This window comes from Perca fluviatilis, chromosome 5 (genome assembly GCF_010015445.1).
Source record: "Perca fluviatilis chromosome 5, GENO_Pfluv_1.0, whole genome shotgun sequence".
NCBI classification, from domain to species: Eukaryota; Metazoa; Chordata; class Actinopteri; order Perciformes; family Percidae; genus Perca; species Perca fluviatilis.
Window position 1 is genome coordinate 12,842,446 of NC_053116.1, and position 17,083 is coordinate 12,859,528.

At 38.4% G+C, this 17,083-nt stretch overlaps 3 protein-coding genes across 24 annotated transcripts in view; all 3 read left to right on the forward strand.

Moving 5' to 3' along the window:
- LOC120559236 (RAP1 GTPase activating protein) overlaps positions 1-950 on the forward strand; it is a 48,453-nt gene extending 47,503 nt beyond the window's left edge. For all 22 annotated transcript variants that reach the window (XM_039800797.1, XM_039800804.1, XM_039800795.1 and 19 more), the window contains one exon: positions 44-950. The gene's annotated coding sequence lies outside the window, so the exon portion shown is untranslated. The remainder of the gene's footprint in view (positions 1-43) is intronic.
- Positions 951-3,172: 2,222 nt separating this feature from the next.
- Positions 3,173-5,530, forward strand: aurkaip1 (aurora kinase A interacting protein 1). Its single transcript, XM_039799295.1, has 4 exons — positions 3,173-3,282; positions 4,294-4,395; positions 4,509-4,972; positions 5,223-5,530. Exons 2-4 carry the CDS (start codon positions 4,350-4,352, stop codon positions 5,337-5,339), a joined length of 627 nt encoding a protein of 208 aa, XP_039655229.1. The 5' UTR covers positions 3,173-3,282; positions 4,294-4,349; the 3' UTR covers positions 5,340-5,530.
- Positions 5,531-6,366: 836 nt separating this feature from the next.
- On the forward strand, positions 6,367-16,947 carry LOC120559133 (matrix remodeling-associated protein 8-like). The gene is made up of 10 exons (XM_039800616.1): positions 6,367-6,529; positions 10,706-10,732; positions 10,853-11,161; positions 11,257-11,358; positions 11,454-11,915; positions 14,425-14,583; positions 15,161-15,191; positions 15,279-15,358; positions 15,449-15,502; positions 15,628-16,947. The coding sequence occupies exons 1-10, from the start codon at positions 6,502-6,504 to the stop codon at positions 15,651-15,653; spliced, it is 1,278 nt and encodes a 425-aa protein (XP_039656550.1). The 5' UTR covers positions 6,367-6,501; the 3' UTR covers positions 15,654-16,947.
- Positions 16,948-17,083: the final 136 nt, after the last annotated feature.

Here is a 17,083-nt window from a genome sequence, read left to right on the forward strand (position 1 = left end):
ACAAGAATAAAGTTTTGACCAGATATCTTTTTTATTCCCAAAGCATTCCCATAAGTCACAATCCCACTGGGAGGTGAGACAAGTGCAGGCGTTCGCCATGACCAATGATGATGAGGACGAAGATGAGGAAGATGAGGAAGATGAGGAAGAATAGACAAAGCAGGTGGAGCTTGGCCAGTCTGCTGCTGAGTGAGGGCCAGAGTGCAGCATATCCAGAAACCTGGAGGACACTGGGGAGGATGACGCACAAGGAGGGGCCAGCTTTTGCACAGTGTTGTTGCCTTCCACTCTTTTCTTTGCCTGTTCTGTTGCCTACATGTAGTTGTATGTTTTTCTTTCCCACACCTTTTGTTTCAAAAGTGCACATTTTCTATCTACAAATTCCATGGTTTTATTTGTAAAAGATATCACTGTGGTTTAGTTTGTCTTGTTGAAGCCCAGGTTTGCTGGCCATACAGGGTAAAGACAGTGCCATTGAGCTCTCTATAGAGATTCTGAGAAGGACTTCCGCTGAAACATAGAGAAGATAATTGCCTGGATGGTTTCACCAAATCAACAAAGGTTTCGGCTCAATAAAGATCTCTAATGTATACATAATATAAAATATTCAACATCAAAGTTGGGTATATTCTAACAGAACATCTAATGGGATATAGAATTCTTCTTTTGCATGCTGTTGACTGTGATTATTTTCTGGGTAAAATAGGAAAAATAGGACTGTATAACTGCAGCAAAACAATTGTACTCTTTCCTTTATGACCCAAATCTCAACAAGATTAAATTTCAAACTTGACACTACAGGTCAAAGTGAAGAGAGCAATGTATCATAGATAACATGGCCTTATAACTTAAACGTCCCTCATTTTACCTCACTTGTTTGACTGTGTGTTCTGCAGCCAATAATGGGATTGCACTATGAGATTAACTGTAAAACTAATATATATATATATATATATATATATATATATATATATATATATATATATATATATATATATATTCAGAATTATTTTTCATTTTTCACCAGTTTCTTTAAAAATGGTGTTGCAATGCAGTTCTATTTCAGCACTGTCTGTATAGTTAATATAGCTAATGAATGGATGTATCCATCAATTACTGATCTATCTGCTTTGTTCGTCTTGTTTGTTGGCGAAGAGACCAGTCTCTTCATTATGTTCACCATTCTTTTCTCTGTAATATATGTCTTTATTTATTGATTTGGTTCCTGTTGAAGTAGCATTTATAGCATACATCTGTTATACTGCACCTCCATGCTGACTACATTCAGCATCCTGCCATATGCTTATACTGTACGTGTTGCTTTGGAGTAAATTATGTTATCTGTAAAGCTCGGTCAATTTCAAGGGGCCACATATCTCTCAGTGCAGTCTATTTGCAATGCAATTATAATAAAACAGTGGATATTTATTTGCTTTTAATGTGAGAAAATAACTACTGATTTTGTAAATACCTATTAAGTTGGAGGAAGTGTATAATGTATAGGCCATTGATTTAAAATGGGATTGACCAATACCTTAAAATTACTGCCAAGTTGACAATTTATTGTTTTATTTCTTGTACCTTTACAATTTTTCTTTAAATATTATTTTAAGAGAGTTTTGTAGGAGAGAAATATTTTAAGCTATTCAGACTATACTGTAAAAGGGAAATCTCACAGTACAGCCTGCTGATCATTTCAGTTGCCTTATCATCACAAACTGATGGTGTAAGTACATATAGTGAAGCAAATGGTTAACAGCCAGCAGGATTTACAATGAAATGGATGTTTTGTTGTTGTTATTTTTATTGTAAATAAATGCCCTGAGAACTTTACAGTCTGTTGTACAGTTCACTTTATTGCCCTGCATCACGTCACTCAATGGAAACTCATTCTCTCATTTTAACTTACTTTTTGTCAGTATTCTGTGTTTGTATATTTGTACACAAATACAATATTCCAAATACCACAAAATGCCACAAACTCCCTGCTTTGAAATGCCTACAAACTGTAGATGTTCCACTTCCCACCTTCTTAATGAAAGCTAGAGAAAGCCCCATGAATAAATGATTTAATGTGGCCGCCCACAAGTATGTAAAACTAGCTCAATCTAAAAGTGGGTGCTTCCCTTCTTATACAACTGCACCACATGGAAGAAAGAAACATTCGGTTTTAAAGAGTCAAAAGGAAATAAAACTGAATAATGACTGAAATGGGCTTTCCAAATGTATCTGCTCACAAAACAATATCCTTTAGGAGGAACACCACTTGCCAAAAAATACATTTTCTATCTCATTTATTTCCTCTGGGCTGCAGGTTTTCATTTTTTTACATTCAAATTTTTGCTTGGATAAATACTGATGACTTATTCTTCTACTGGTATGTGGTCTTTTTTAAATATGGCCATTTTGTGCATTATGATTAAAGATAACAGACAGCTCCATACAGCTTAGTAGCTACACAATTACTTGTTGCTCAGTCATCACAGTCAGCTTAAAAAGATGATAGAAAATATAAAAATTGACAAAGCTAATAAATGATAAGCATACAGTAAGTCACAAAAGAGAGCAACTCAGATGCAAATGATCCCATTCATGTTTACCTGTATTTGTATTTATTTGGCTGAAACATGTAGTTGCATTCCCATTTGGCACAGTTCATGTTCTCTCAAGGGTTATCTCTCAATTATGTATCCTATACAGTATGTTACTCTTCATCACTGAGCTGTTAAACTGAGAAGTTAAGGGTTCATCTGCACCTACCATTACGACTTAGATTGTTAGTGCCCTCCAGTGGAGTCATTCATTCCTCGTATGTTGCTAAGCACAGGGCCACACAATATTATAAATGATTAAATTCAACCACAAGTCAAGTCATAAATTCAATTTGTCTTTAATTAGGGTAGGTTTATGTATTTTATTTCATAATTGCAGAATACTAGTAATTACAAGTGCAATTCCAACAAGCTATGAGCATCAGGGCAAAAACACAACTTATTTTACATACATTTATTTTTCTTCTTCATCATTTATTGTTATTATTATTATTATTATTATTATTATTATTATTATTATTATTATTATTATTATTATTATTATTATTATTATTATTATTATTATTATTTAGAGCCAATTTGGTTCTCAAACTCAGAGATTTTTTTCTGCTCCAGCGGAACCCTTGTCTGCTATGAGAAACAGGAAGCGCATTATATTTGTGTTGCTCAAGCCGGAACTCGGTTTCCTGAGTCACATTGAAGACCAAAACCCCGGTCAAAGGAATATAAGGTAACTTAACATTGTTCGTAAAATAAGTTAAATTATTTTATTCATGTTTTTTTTGGATAGTTGATGGCCGAAACCTTCTGAGCTGTAATCTTTTAGTGATAATGTAGCGACATTCACGTCCCAAAGCGGAGCAACATTGCTAGCTAGCTTTAGCAACATCCCGAAGAGGGGCACACCGTTAGAAAATAAGTTTCAGTATGTCAATGTCAATATTTAATCTATTGCAATCGCTCAGTAACGTCAGTGCATTTTGTAATTTTGTTTTTAAAATGTGGTCAAGGAATTAACCGTCGGTCACTAAGTTAACCAACCAACCAATCAATCAATTAATTGTATTTGTCACATGAAATCGTACAAGGTTGTAAAATGTAATCGCATCAGCTCCTTTAACTTGTGCATGATGTGTCATAGAATCCGTCTTAGGCAGTGGCCTTGTTTGGATCCTAGTGGCCTGAGTGTAGAAGAAGCTCAGCCTCAGTGCTGGCTGGTGTTCTACCCACCCTCAACCGGGAGAAAAGGCTGTTACCCGGCTGGTTTGGATCTTTAAGGATTCTCCTAGCCTTAATCGAACGCTAGGTTATGGTTCTTTATTGGTCATGTGCACAACCAAAATAAAATCTAAGGCCTCAGGCACATTCACCTCCAATAATACTCTACTATTAAATAATAAAAGACCCCCCCCCCCAGTATAAGCAAAATCTGAATATAATACTAAAATAGGGTATGTAGGGTAAGTATGAATAAAGTAATATCATTTTAATTTTATCCATAGGGTTGGATATGTTGACAGTCATTATCATTATTGTAGTTTATAGTAAAAGATTCCTGTGACAGTTTATTTTGCATTTGTCTTCAATAATTGAGTCAAACGTATAGCCCATTATCAAAATTGTAACGCTGGCCCATTCATTTTCTGTCGATCAATGCATTGATTAATCCACTAATTGTTTCATCACTTGTTTGAAATCTCCATGGAAGACCAACACACAGTACTTTTGCTCATGCCCACAGGACCAGTGTGACCAGTCAACTCATTCCTGATGACTTTACTTTGATGATTATTAACAATGTTTACTTCAAAGATTGTCCCCCGTCTATTACGTAGAGCGACGTGTAAGTATAAACTAATATCTGTCTATTCATCCATTTCATTCTTCTCAAAAATATATTTCCAGTTTAAGTAATGTTACTCAAGGTGACATCATTTATGTGTCCTTAATGACCAGGTGCACTTCAAGCCCATGGAGAGATTTTGAATGGATGTGTACAGCCGGTTCTTCCTGCTTACTGCTCTTCGCTACGACAAAAACAGAGAAAGTACTCAACAGCAGCAGACAACACATCTCCTCCTCGATGGGTACAGCTCGAGCCCGAATTGGACGAGGCTCTTGTGCCGCGTAAGTTGTCAGTGAGTCCCCTGGAGAGCTGGCTCTCCCTGCGCTACTCCCTCCCTCCCCTGCTGGAGGCCCCTCAGCCGCAGGAGGACGCAGGGCTGCTGGAAGAGAAGCTGCTGCCTCCAATCTCTGTCCCTGTTTTGGAGGATGGGGAGGGTTCAGCAACACCCCTTAGTTGTAAGAATGTTTTGGAGATCCGGCGGAGGAAGATGAACCGGCATAAATACAGGAAGCTGCTAAAAAGGACTAAATTCTTGAGGAGGAGAGTGCTGGAGGGCAGGGGGAAGAAGAAGCAGGTTAGTTTACTCTATTCGGAGATAAAATGGGATCCTTTCATACTGACTAGACATGTTTTTTTGAGAAATATCAGTATGATGTGTGATCATTTGATATTAAACACTAATGGTAGTATTTAACTTTAATTGCGTTACTAAACATTATCATATGTATTATAAAGTCTTGACTAAACTTGAAAGCTTTTTATATTTGTGTAGAATTGTTGTAAGCCTTATATGCAATTACAACAGAATCTTTTGTCCTGTGCAGAAACGATTTGAGGAGGATCTGAAGAGGATTTGGACACGAGCTGGACTGAAGAAGGCTCCGGAGGGATGGAATGCACCTAAGATTTTCATTAAACAGCATGGAAACAAAAGGGAATGAGAAACTCTGACAGTGATTTAAGTTTGTGTCACATCCCTCACACTGGACGGCTCTGCACACGTCACACTTTACACACTGAAGTTAAAACAATAAGCTGACTTTCTGTGCTTTGCAGCTTAACTGAGGCATGTTTCAGTGAAATGGACTTAGTCAGTGTGTGTACAATTATTTTTAATAAAGTGTACAAAGTGTTTTTTTTACTCTGTCAAGCCCAAGGGGGGGTGTGTGTGTGTGTGTGTGTGTGTGTGTGTGTGTGTGTGTGTGTGTGTGTGTGTGTGTGTGTGTGTGTGGGTGTGTGTGTGTGTGTGTGTGTGTGTGTGTGTGTGTGTGTGTGTGTGTGTGTGTACTTTGCCAAGTATTTATATCTGCAGCCAGATGTTGTCACAACCATCCAAGTTGCAGTCTCTCTACTTTCGTTTATATAGCACAGCAATAAGATGACCAAAATCACAGTTGACTGTGTGGCCATATTTAAATAAACTTACCTTTTACAAGACCTCAAAGTAAAATGCAGAATCAGACCTTTCTAAGATCAAAAAGGGGGAAATTAGAAAGGATCTTTTTATAATCCCTTCCTTAATGTGGAAGTTTCCCCAAGGACTGGTTTACAATTTGTACAACCATAAAAATCACTGATATCTTGACAGAACTGAAGAGTTTAATGTATAAAAAACATTTGTTTTTCAAAAGATAGGAGTTCTAACCTCTGTGTAGCTAATGTAAACTAATCATAACCCTAATTTAGTTTGGTAGTTGTATTAGTATTAGTGTATTATAAAACCTGTCAATTTAAGATGTTTTGAATTCTGCTGGTGGCTGGGGTTACCCTTTTATCCACTTTCTGAGGATCGTTGCATTACTGCATTTTTCATACATGTCTAGTATAGGCTACGTTGGTATTTTTTCTACAAAACTTTTCAGCGTTTAGTATGGTCTCCTATTCCAACATGTTTTCGTCAAGACTGCTTTGGCCGAGTGTTGGGTTTCATGTGGCGGAGGCGGAGCGTGTGTTCGGCTCCAGACTGCAGGAACACAACAGCACACAGCTGAGCCGTGCTGAGCCGTGCTCCGTCAACCTCAACACTTCTGGTCTTCTATCGGTTTCTGCGCACACCACCTCTGACAGGCTTTTACCTCCGCTGCCAGCACTGCGAAAAAAAAGATGCAGCTCGTCATGACTCTCCTTCAGAGTAAGTTATTTACCTTTCTAGCTTTTAAAAGAGAAATAATAAGAGAAATAAGTAGAGGAAACTTTCTTTGTTCCATAATTGGATCCAGGTTGGAAATGCCTGTCGGGAACAAAAGCCGAAAGCCATTTAGTTCTCAGGTCTGCGCTGCTGCACTGTAAATATCTTCTTCTCAATATTCTTACCTCCCAATGTCTTTGCAATTTAGCCTCAGCCATAACATTGATATGGTATTTATAAATATATATTTAACTGGTAGCTGCGGGTTTATCTTTAAAACGACTCAACTTTTTCTGTTTGTATGACCTAGTTTGAATTTGTTTAGCCTATTTATTGTTAACATAATACTTTTTGAAACCCAGAATCTTGTTCATTTACTGTGTTGTTTATCTATTTATTTATTTATACGTACATAAGGACATTTATTTATTGTTGACCCCGAATCAATCCACACAATTTATTTTGTTTATTGGCTATCTATCTATCTATCTATCTATCTATCTATCTATCTATCTATCTATTCTATCTATCTATCTATCTATCTATCTATCTATCTACCTACCTACCTACCTACCTTACCTACCTACCCTACCTATCTCGTCTTAAACTATATTCCTGTGTAGCCTACAGATGGTGTTACTACAGATGCAAGAATTTCATTTCATATCGACAGCCTTTATTTTGAAATATTCGGAGTTCTGAAAATAAAGTGCATGGAGCTTCATGGACTTGAAAGTGGAACGGAGCATTGCAGGCTACAGTATATCCTACAGTAATGCTGCATGGCTTTGCCTGGCCTCGGCCTGTTGATAGTGTGTGTAGGCTATGTGGGATTTTATGTGGCTTCAGCCCAATGTGTTTCTAGTTAACTGCGGTCTGAGGAGAAGGAGTCAGCACAATCCGACAGCCTGTCATTAAATGTGTCAGTAATGAGTGTTTCACCGCCAGTGGGCTGCTTGGAGTCCGGACGTCTTGGAGGAGGGGGGTTACCACTCCAACCTTGTTTATGATGGCTTTTGTCTGAATTGCCGGCCACCAACAGCAGGGCATGGAGAAGATCAGATTTGCTGGCTCTCTCTAACTATAAGCTTATAAACATAGCTACTCATTCAAGGCAGAAAATGACATGGTCAAGGTAACATGTTTATGTTCTGTAGCCTACCAGCCCCATAGGCAAACTCTAACTTTGTTCAGCAGAAAAAAAAGGTGCCCACAGATGATTCTCCCAATATATTTTCATAAAGTTGCCTTTACAGCTAAGACACTTAGATCAGACAAAACGTTACAAACAAGCAGTGATGCTAAGTACACTTCAAGTACTTGAGTATTTCCATTTTCTTCTACTTTATACTTTTCACTCCACTGCATCTAGCCTATTTGATAATTTTAGATACTTTGCCGCTTCAGATAAATAATACCAAATATAATCAGTGAATAAATATTGATGTTATTATGGATAAAGATAAGACTTTATTGATCCAATGAAATTCACAGCTACACAGCGGTATATAGGCTAGCAAAAAATTAGTCCCACCTTTACAAACATGAAACATTAAAGTGATGTACACATTAATGCATTAATAATTTAAAAAAATTCAATAATCTAATATACATTATTCTGAGATAAACTATTTTGCATAATGAGTACTTTTGCTTTTTATACTTTAAGTATATTTTGACAATAATACTTTTGTACTTTTACTAAAATATTGAATGCAGAACCTTTACTTGTAAAAGTAAAAGTTTTGTATACTTTTACTTTTATGCTTGTATACTTATACTTTTGCTCAGTGAAGTTATATACATCAAATACATATAAATCTATAGAAAGCAATACACATAAATTACTTATTCAACAAGTTTCTAACTCACAAGGAAATTGTATATACTTATTATACTTATGATGGCCAACACAATGAAAAAATACTTGCAGTTGTACTAGTTTGCTGATAATATGCAAAGTAATATAAGTAAATAGAAACTCTAATGGACACCTTAGTGAATATAAACAGGAGAATCTGAATGTATCTTTGAATGTTTCGCTGAGTCTGCAGCAGGACACATTTATTTGGTTGATTCTCAACCTGTGACTTGGCTGTGAGTGATCTTCACACCCACCCACAACGGCCATGAATCACAGAAATAATGCTGAGTAAACGCATGCTTTAGGTTTGAGTCTACACCTTTTTTTTTGTTTTAACTTAAGGATGACCTTCTGTTAAGTGATTCACCATGTGTGTGATTCCTGGGGTTACAAATGACAACAGTGATTTGGCAGATCATTTGCTAAATGCCTGTTATTATAGCTGCTTACTCAATAGCACATTGTTAAGTCTTTAGTGTTAAACCAGCCTTGTGTGTCATCAGCCTGTGTGTGTCTGGAAAAGAGAAAATTACAGGGGTTGGGAGGGACACTTTGTTTTACCTTCTGCAGGAAAGTTTATAGCCGTCATTAGAAAACCCAAGTTTTCCAGCACAAGGTCTCCTCTCCGATGCCAGCGTGTGTGTGTGTGTGTGTGTGTGTGTGTGTGTGTGTGTGTGTGCTGGAATAATTTAGCTCAGCTTGAAGTATTATTATATACTGGTGCATATACGAAATCACTGCATAAAAGCACAGTAGCAGGCAGCGCTCCGGTGAAGTGTTGTTTGGATGTGGTGAAATGAACTCTCTGCTCATGTGTCTGTTGTCTGTGCTCACATATACAGTGTGTCAACCATGCTAAGCCATGATAAGCAAACCACCTGGATGGAGAAGGCCCGTTTTGGTCCTGCGACCTGTATCAAACAGATTTTGTGCAGCTTGCCTTTGGAGTGGAGGAAGTATTCAGAGACTTTTTAACTTAAGTAAAGCAGTACTGAAATCTAAAAATCCTCCATTACAAGAACTGCATTGAAAATGTCACTTAAGTAAAAGTCTAACAAAAATGTACGCTACTGAAATTATCAAAAGTTAAAGTACTTATAATTCAGAAAAAGTAGACGTGAGTGTTGTACTATTATATTAATATTACTGAGGCATTCTCGTGTAAGCATGTATTTTGCGGTTGTAGTTGGTCGAAGTGGAGCTAATTTAACTACTTTATATGCTATTGTGTAGATAAATCTATAACAATGCATCACATTTTACTATTCTATTTTATACACATACCCTATGTTTTGTGGGTAAATCTCTAAAATAATTATATCTGTCGAACAAATAGTGGTAAAGTAGAAAGTAAAATATTTCCCTCTGATTTGTAGTGGAGTAGAGAAGTAGCAGAAGTGGCATAAAATGGAAATACTCAAGTAAAGTACTAGTTTTTTAATCACTTTTATCATAAAATCTATTGGTTTTAAATTTTGTTGATTTTAATTTGCCACCATCTGTTAAGCAATTTTGTAACGTGTGTTTTGAAAGTGCTAATAATAATAATGGCATTTTTAAATCTGTATTATCAGTGAATTGATGTAAAAAATAATCCACTCTTTATTTTTTCTTATTATTTAGTTTATTCACACATAACACCACACTTAAGGCTCTGCCCATCTAGCCTGTATAATTCACAGTACCCATTACCAAGATAGTAAAAATAGACAGGTGTTTGGTTTTGACACCAGGCAGTTTGACTGAAGTACTGCTGAATAGCAGCCCGGTTCTTCATCCCCTCAGGATCATGGCCTTGCATCAAGCCAGCAGCAGCCAGGATGAATAGAGTCTCTGTGCTGTATGCTTTGGCTGCATGTGTGTCTCTGCTGGCCCTTCAGTAAACAGACGACCAAATAGCACTGTGGGAAAAAATGCATTAGAAATGACAAATGTGCTGTTGGAAAACTTTCCTATCTCTCCAGCGAGAAAGCACAAACAGGAAAATATATTTCTAGAGAATATTGTTGACCTCTGGTAAAAAAAGATTCTGCTGTTGTATTCCTGTGTGGAACTAAAGTCTTGCCTTTTACCGTGTCCTTGTTTCGTCAGTTTTTCTTAAACAGTCCTCTCACTGAACCCACATCTGTTCCAACACTGAAATCCTTCACACGCCGGGTCAGGTCGCTAAACTCGCAAGCCACCAAAACATTTCGCAATGTCTTACAAATATTTTTCAAGACTGCATTAGTGAACTGGCTGAGTACCTCAGCAAGTATGAATGAAGTGCGTTGGTAGAATGCAACTCTAATCACTCGGGTTTTGGTTTGTTTCAGTTGTTGCTGTGCTTTTCCTGCCAGGAGGTAAGACATTTTTGTTTCTCCATGCACTACCTTAAAGTATAGTAGCTCATGTTTGATGCTTCTCTTTCTGCCATGGCTGCATTGAGTTTCTGAACCCATGTGTTCATTTCCTTGTGTCAGCATGGGGTCAGAGCGGCGGCAGCGCACTTGGTGTGGTGGTGGAGGCCAAGAACATCACGCTCCCTGCAGGGTCTAAGGCCGTTCTGCCCTGCCACAGCCCCCGCATGGTGTGGACCCAGGACAGACTGAAGGACCGTCAGAGGGTGGTGCACTGGGACTTGGTGCGCAGCAGCCCAGAGTACTCTGTGGAGCGAGTCCTGGACATGTCCCCCGGAGCCCGTCAGAGGGTCTACAATGGCTTCAACAAGGGACGCATTTCCATCCCAGGCTCTGCTTTCAATGATGGCAACTTCTCTCTCATCATCAACAGTGAGACTTCCCCACATTTTCCAGTAGCACCATGACCATTGCACTCTTCCATTTATAATTTCATCTTAAGGTTGCTTGGATGCTTACTTTTTCAGATGTGGTCTCGACTGACAAAGGAGTTTATACTTGTAATCTGCACCATCACTACTGCCAGATTCACCAGTCCATTCAGATCCAACTCAATGTCACTAAGTCAGGTGAGGCGTCCTAATCACACAGCCCCAATGCTATTGCATGAGTCATAAGGCATGAACTGATAGTAATGTATTTCACACTCATATTTTGTTTCCAGTTCGAAAGGAGAAACGTTACTGGGATGGAGAGAAGACTGTGTTTGTTGTCTTGTTGGGCAAGTCAGTGGTATTGCCTTGTGTGAACCGGCGCTCCCTGTGGAGAGAGGGCCTGCAGGAGGACCAGCAGCAGGTGGCTCACTGGGACTTCCAGCCCCCTGGAGTGCGTCCTGATAGGGCTGACCGTCTGGTGGACCTCTATGCTTCCGGAGAGCGCCGGGATTATGGACCACGCTTTGGACAGAGCAAGATGAGCGTGGAGGAGGATGCTTTCACTTTAGGGGACTTCTCACTCTCCATTGCTGGATTGATGCCTGATGATAAAGGCCTGTACTCCTGCCACCTGCATCACCACTACTGTGGTCTGTATGAGAGACGCATCTTCAGGCTCACTGTGGGACCTCCACTTCCATCCGCCCCCACTACAGCACCCAGAATTTTCAAGAATGATTTGCCAGAGCCAAGTAAGTTACTTGAATTAAAAACAACAAGAGACACGTCACTTGAACTTTGTTTTTTCCAGACGCTAGTAATGGTTAGTGTTTTTCCCCATATGGTTTCTCAGCTGAATTGTGCATAGAGTGACAACACAGCTCCTGGACTTTTTGTTATAATTATAGGCATAGTTGGTCAGTTAAATCAGTTCCTCTTCTCCTCTGCCAACTCTCTCCTCAGACCTCTCTGTTTTTGTGTTTGAGCTGAAAAGGGAGGAGGGAGAAGGAATGTAGAAGCTAGTTGAGTAAGAAAGAAAGAGGGATGGGCGGAAAGAAATCTTTCTGTTAGTTGTTGAATGTGAATTCAGCAAAGTGGGTTTTTTGGAGTCAACTACTTTCAGTTATAGCTTGAGAAGCTGGCAACAGTAAACAGCTTTAAATTGGCTGCACCGGATGTGGTCCTTGCTGACTTTTTTAAATTTTTTTTTTCATTTTTACAGCTTTTTCATTTACAGCTGGAGACATTTTAACTGCGCTGTGCAGAGGAGTAGGCTCCAACAGTCATTTTGGGAGGGTACTATCTTGTGTTTTTTCCTCCATTTGACCCAATTTTACAAAAGTCCCAACCACATGTCTAGACTGGTTACACTGCATCTGGAGCTTTGTTTATTCTTTCACCCAGTCTGCCCTGTTTATCTGCTGATGTGTATCAGTCTCTGGTAGAGGCGTGTTTACCAGCACATAAAGGAAGTCTCATACATCTGTTCAACATCTGGGCCAGCTGTGACATAAAAGTACAAAGCAAAGGGAGGTGATGCAGGTATGTGTTAGACTAAATCCTCCTCCCCTGTATAGAAATGACAGCCCATGTATTAGCTCCATATGCATGTTGAAGAAATGCACACGTGGATAGATGACATCTTGCCCGTGTCCTTTGAGTAAACCTCATCTAGGAATTTACTTCTCCTTAACGCACCGCTGGTCTTGTCTGTTAGATTAAAAGTAAGTTGTTTGTGCTCACGCAGGCGCCAGGCCGCCAGCAATCATCTGAAATTATAAACGCCACAGGAGCTTTTTCACTTTAGTGCTATAATTATTTTTGGCAAGTAGAACATTATTTCTTTGAAGCGGGCGTTATGTGAGCTGTCAGAAATTCAACGGGAATCTCTATCTTTGCAAATAAAGATGGTTTCCTTCAGTTCATTGACTTGCAAATGATGCATATCCCACAGGAACAAAAACACAGGGTAACCTCTGTGCAGCATATGTGAAACAGCCGATTACACATCCGCACTTGTCAGATCTGTCAAGAAAATGGAAATAGTCTACTACTCGGTCGTGGCTGCAGCTCTGGTTGTGACAGTTGAGCTCTAGAGACAATGGCCTTGGACATTACTTTGCAGTTTTATGCATATTAGGTACATTAAACAATGACAGGTGATAATTGCCAACCAAGCGCCCACATAGGAGGTGGATGGTTAAGTCAGAATAAGCTTTTTTTCATCATTGGCTGGTTTTGAAAGCACCATCAGAGATGGTATGTTGCATGTTTTCCTCATTAGTCCCTCACTGGCGCCTAGTTTTACTAGTGTCCAACTTAGCTGTTTTACTGAGAGACCATGAAGCAATGCCATACTTGTTACAAATATTTAGGAGGAAAATATTTGATGTCTTTCATAATCCATTTTTATTATGATGTGATCTGGCTTGTGTAATCAGGCTGCATTTGAAATTAAAGAGAAATCATACTATACTAAAAATATATTGTTTTACCCTTCAACAGCTCTGCATTAAAGGGGTTATTCTGCAAAAGTATCTGTGGTACAATAGACTGTACTGTAGTAGTTGCATCTCCAAGCCCAGTATGTATTTTCTGTGCTTGTCATTTTGAATAATTATTATCAATTATCTACAAAGCGTTCACAAACAGTCTGGGTCACTGTGAGACTGGGAGCTGCCTGCAGTGATGTCAGATATGTATTTAGACTGTAGAGTTCACTGATGAAGGTGTCACAGATTTATTTTCCACGCATGCAGAAACTAGACTTCTGTGTTTGTGAGAAGACGTGAAAAGGGCCTAAATGGAAAACTAATACAGACATGCAGACAGACCACATAACAGAATCTGTTTCTCTTTCCTCACACTTCTCCTCCTCTTTTCTGGTCAGCCTGTGTAGGAGAGAAAAAAAACAGCTGCATGACATCAGATCTGGAAGTCATTACCAGCGAACAGACATTTAACTCCTGCTCTGCCTCTGTGGGTTTTGGAAACAAATGAAAAAGAAGAAGCCTCAGGGGGAATACAAATTTGACATTATGTATGAATACATTTCAGTTTGATCTGTGTTTATTGCCATTACGTTGATCCAATGTAACAATCCAATATATCACAGTTTGAATATGGCAGTCAATCCTCTGTAATACTTCCCTTTCTTATATGTGAAATATTTAGTACATCTCTTATAAGTTCTGTCAATGTATGAAAGAAGTGAGTAGTTATTATATGAAACGTTTGATTTGATCCATGTTCTGCCTTTAGGGACTGAAGTGGTGGAGGGTCCACGCGTGGTGAATGTCATCCTCCCTGAGCAGCGAGGTTATTTCGTGCAGCATTTGGGCTACTTCCTGGCAACATTCTTACTGCTGGCGTTCATCGTTGTCGTTGTCATTGTGCTTACTCGGCGACGCAAGAATAGAGGTATTTTGTGTGTGTGTGTGTGTGTTGTGTGTGTGTGTGTGTTTAACCCATAAACTCTCCCCTTGTTCTTGGCTTGTATCAGATAACGAGCATGTATTATATATTTAGAGCTGGGTTAAAATAAACGATTCTCCAATTAAAATCGATCTTTGTTCTTTGAGTGATCTGATATCAATTAATAAAATCCAGAAATCTATTTTCTTTATCATATGCCTTTTCACCATGGATGTATAAGTAAAAACTACTTAAAACAAAATTTTGGGGGGGTCAATTCTTAATGTAAACATTAACCTGGTGCATTATTAAAAACTAGTTTGAGGCTTGCTACTTCCTTGTATGATTTTCAGCATACGTTGTCTGAGAATCTCTTTTATATCCAAGCAAAATGTGAAGTTTCCCTAAACTAATTGATATTTTGATTCAAATTGGAAATGTAATCGAATCGTGGCCTTGTGACTCAGAATCGATTTGGGAAATCGTTGGTGATACCCAGCCCTAATTAAAAGCATATTCATAGAGAGCACTTTTTATGGATACAGTGTGTTTGAGATTGTGTGTTAAATCTTTTTTTATTCAGGTCTGGAGTATGACCTGCGTCGATCCGATCGGTAAGACATTACTATACAATAAATTAGGTCCCAATTTTCCTTTAAATGAATCCAATTGTAAGCAGAGCGATGCTTATTTCCGTGCAGTGGGAATGTGATCAGTGGAGGTGAAATGTCATTAGACTGCACAGAGCTGAGGCCCTGTAACCAAGACCCTCTGAATTCAGGTAAGCCCCATCCACACACATACAGTAAAAACACATGTTCTACTTTAACAAAATATTCTCATAACCTCTGTGTCCACTAAAAATTTACAGACTACAAAAACAACCTACTGAAAGAGAGAGATATGACCAAAGACTGCAATAGGGGTGAGCAGACATTGTGCAGAGTTGGATTTCAGTAAATGAACATCCAACAGTAACACCCTTACAGCCACAGATAGGAAACATAATATTTGAATTGATACGATGTCCGTCTCCCACTCTCATTTCAGACTTTGATGGGAAGCTGTGGAAGTGAGAGCGATATTTCTGCTTCTGATGCTGCTGGCAGGTCCAGGGCAAACACCGGAAGGGTAAAGGAGCGTGGAGAGAAGGGAAAAAAAGGGGAAACCCAGGAGAGGACAGGAGGAATGCTCCCTCTGCTGTAACTCTAACACACTAAGCTTTTTTACTAAAAGCCACCATCATTTTTTTACATGTCACTTTTTATATAACTTGCATTTTCACCAGCTGTTATGGTTAAACATATATATTTGATCCTTACTCTTTGCATTCATTAGTTGGTTTATGTTGAATACTAGGCATTTTTTTTTATTATCCTTTAAAAGAAAAAGAAATTACAAAAATGCATGTTCATTTAAGTATGTTTTATGTGTACTTTGCATGCATACAGAACTGCAAGCTCACAGCTTAAAGCTTTTCCATTCCTGAGATTTAATAATTTTCTTTTTTTGCACAAATTTGCTATACTGTAATTTGTAAAGGTATTTCATCATGTTTCAAAGGTAAAGTTACTGTAGGTAGACAGTTTCAGACAGTGTTTGGAAAAAAAGTGCCACACATAGCTATATATAATAAGACATTTTAAACAGATTATGTCACTTTCTTTGTTTCCTTTCTTTTGTATTATTTTAATTTTATTTACAAAACTCGACTGTGGTGACAGTAGATTTTATGTAATTTAGAAATTCAGACTGTCAGACTTAAATTCTTCTCCAAATAATATTTTTTCCCCAAATGGATATATTTGTTCATTGATAACTTATCAAGTGAAAAATGGTGACATTGTAGGACCATGGACTAAAGGCTCAGTCTACTGAAACTCAGGTAAAAAAAAAAAAAATCTTAACCATTTATTTGGTTTTTAATGGGCTGTGCAGGACTTGTTTGCATCAAGCATGTATAAATGATCCTGGTTTGTAAAACACTGAATTTTCCTTATTAATCTGCTGGTCAATGCTACAGGTACAAATCTATTATAAAACATGCGGCTCTATGAGGTTTGCTGCAGGAAGACAAGTGTCTACTATCTCAGTAATTCTAAATCACAAACTGTAATCATTCATTTAACACATTTTCCTCTTTGGGGAGCACAGGTCATTCATGAACCTTCTCCAGCTGGTTGGGTGTTGGCGGTCTTCTCTGCTTCCTTCCAGGATGATTTTGTTTCCTTGAGTACTGCCTCCACAGACCTTTTCCAGAAAACTGTAATCCTAACCTCTTTTTTTTTCTTTTCTGCTCTTGCGCACTTGCTCACACTCTGTTGGTCTCTTCTAAGAAAAGATGACTTCTATTAAAGATTCACAGCAGTGGCCACAGACTCATCACTGTTTCTTCTGCCTGTTAGAGGCGGGATCCACAGACATTAACCCACATATTTGGTATTTTGATGAATGGGAAACTGAGATATGAATATATAATGTATCAGTAGCCTCTGAAGTCTTGAGG

Coding starts and splice junctions, on each gene's coding strand:
- aurkaip1 (XM_039799295.1), top strand. CDS start 4,350: ATGTTTACTTCAAAGATTGTCCCCCGTCTATTACGTAGAGCGACGT. Junction 4,396..4,508: donor TCTATTACGTAGAGCGACGT/GTAAGTATAAAC, acceptor CTTAATGACCAG/GTGCACTTCAAGCCCATGGA. Junction 4,973..5,222: donor GCAGGGGGAAGAAGAAGCAG/GTTAGTTTACTC, acceptor TGTCCTGTGCAG/AAACGATTTGAGGAGGATCT.
- LOC120559133 (XM_039800616.1), top strand. CDS start 6,502: ATGCAGCTCGTCATGACTCTCCTTCAGA. Junction 11,359..11,453: donor ACTCAATGTCACTAAGTCAG/GTGAGGCGTCCT, acceptor TTTTGTTTCCAG/TTCGAAAGGAGAAACGTTAC. Junction 11,916..14,424: donor GAATGATTTGCCAGAGCCAA/GTAAGTTACTTG, acceptor TTCTGCCTTTAG/GGACTGAAGTGGTGGAGGGT.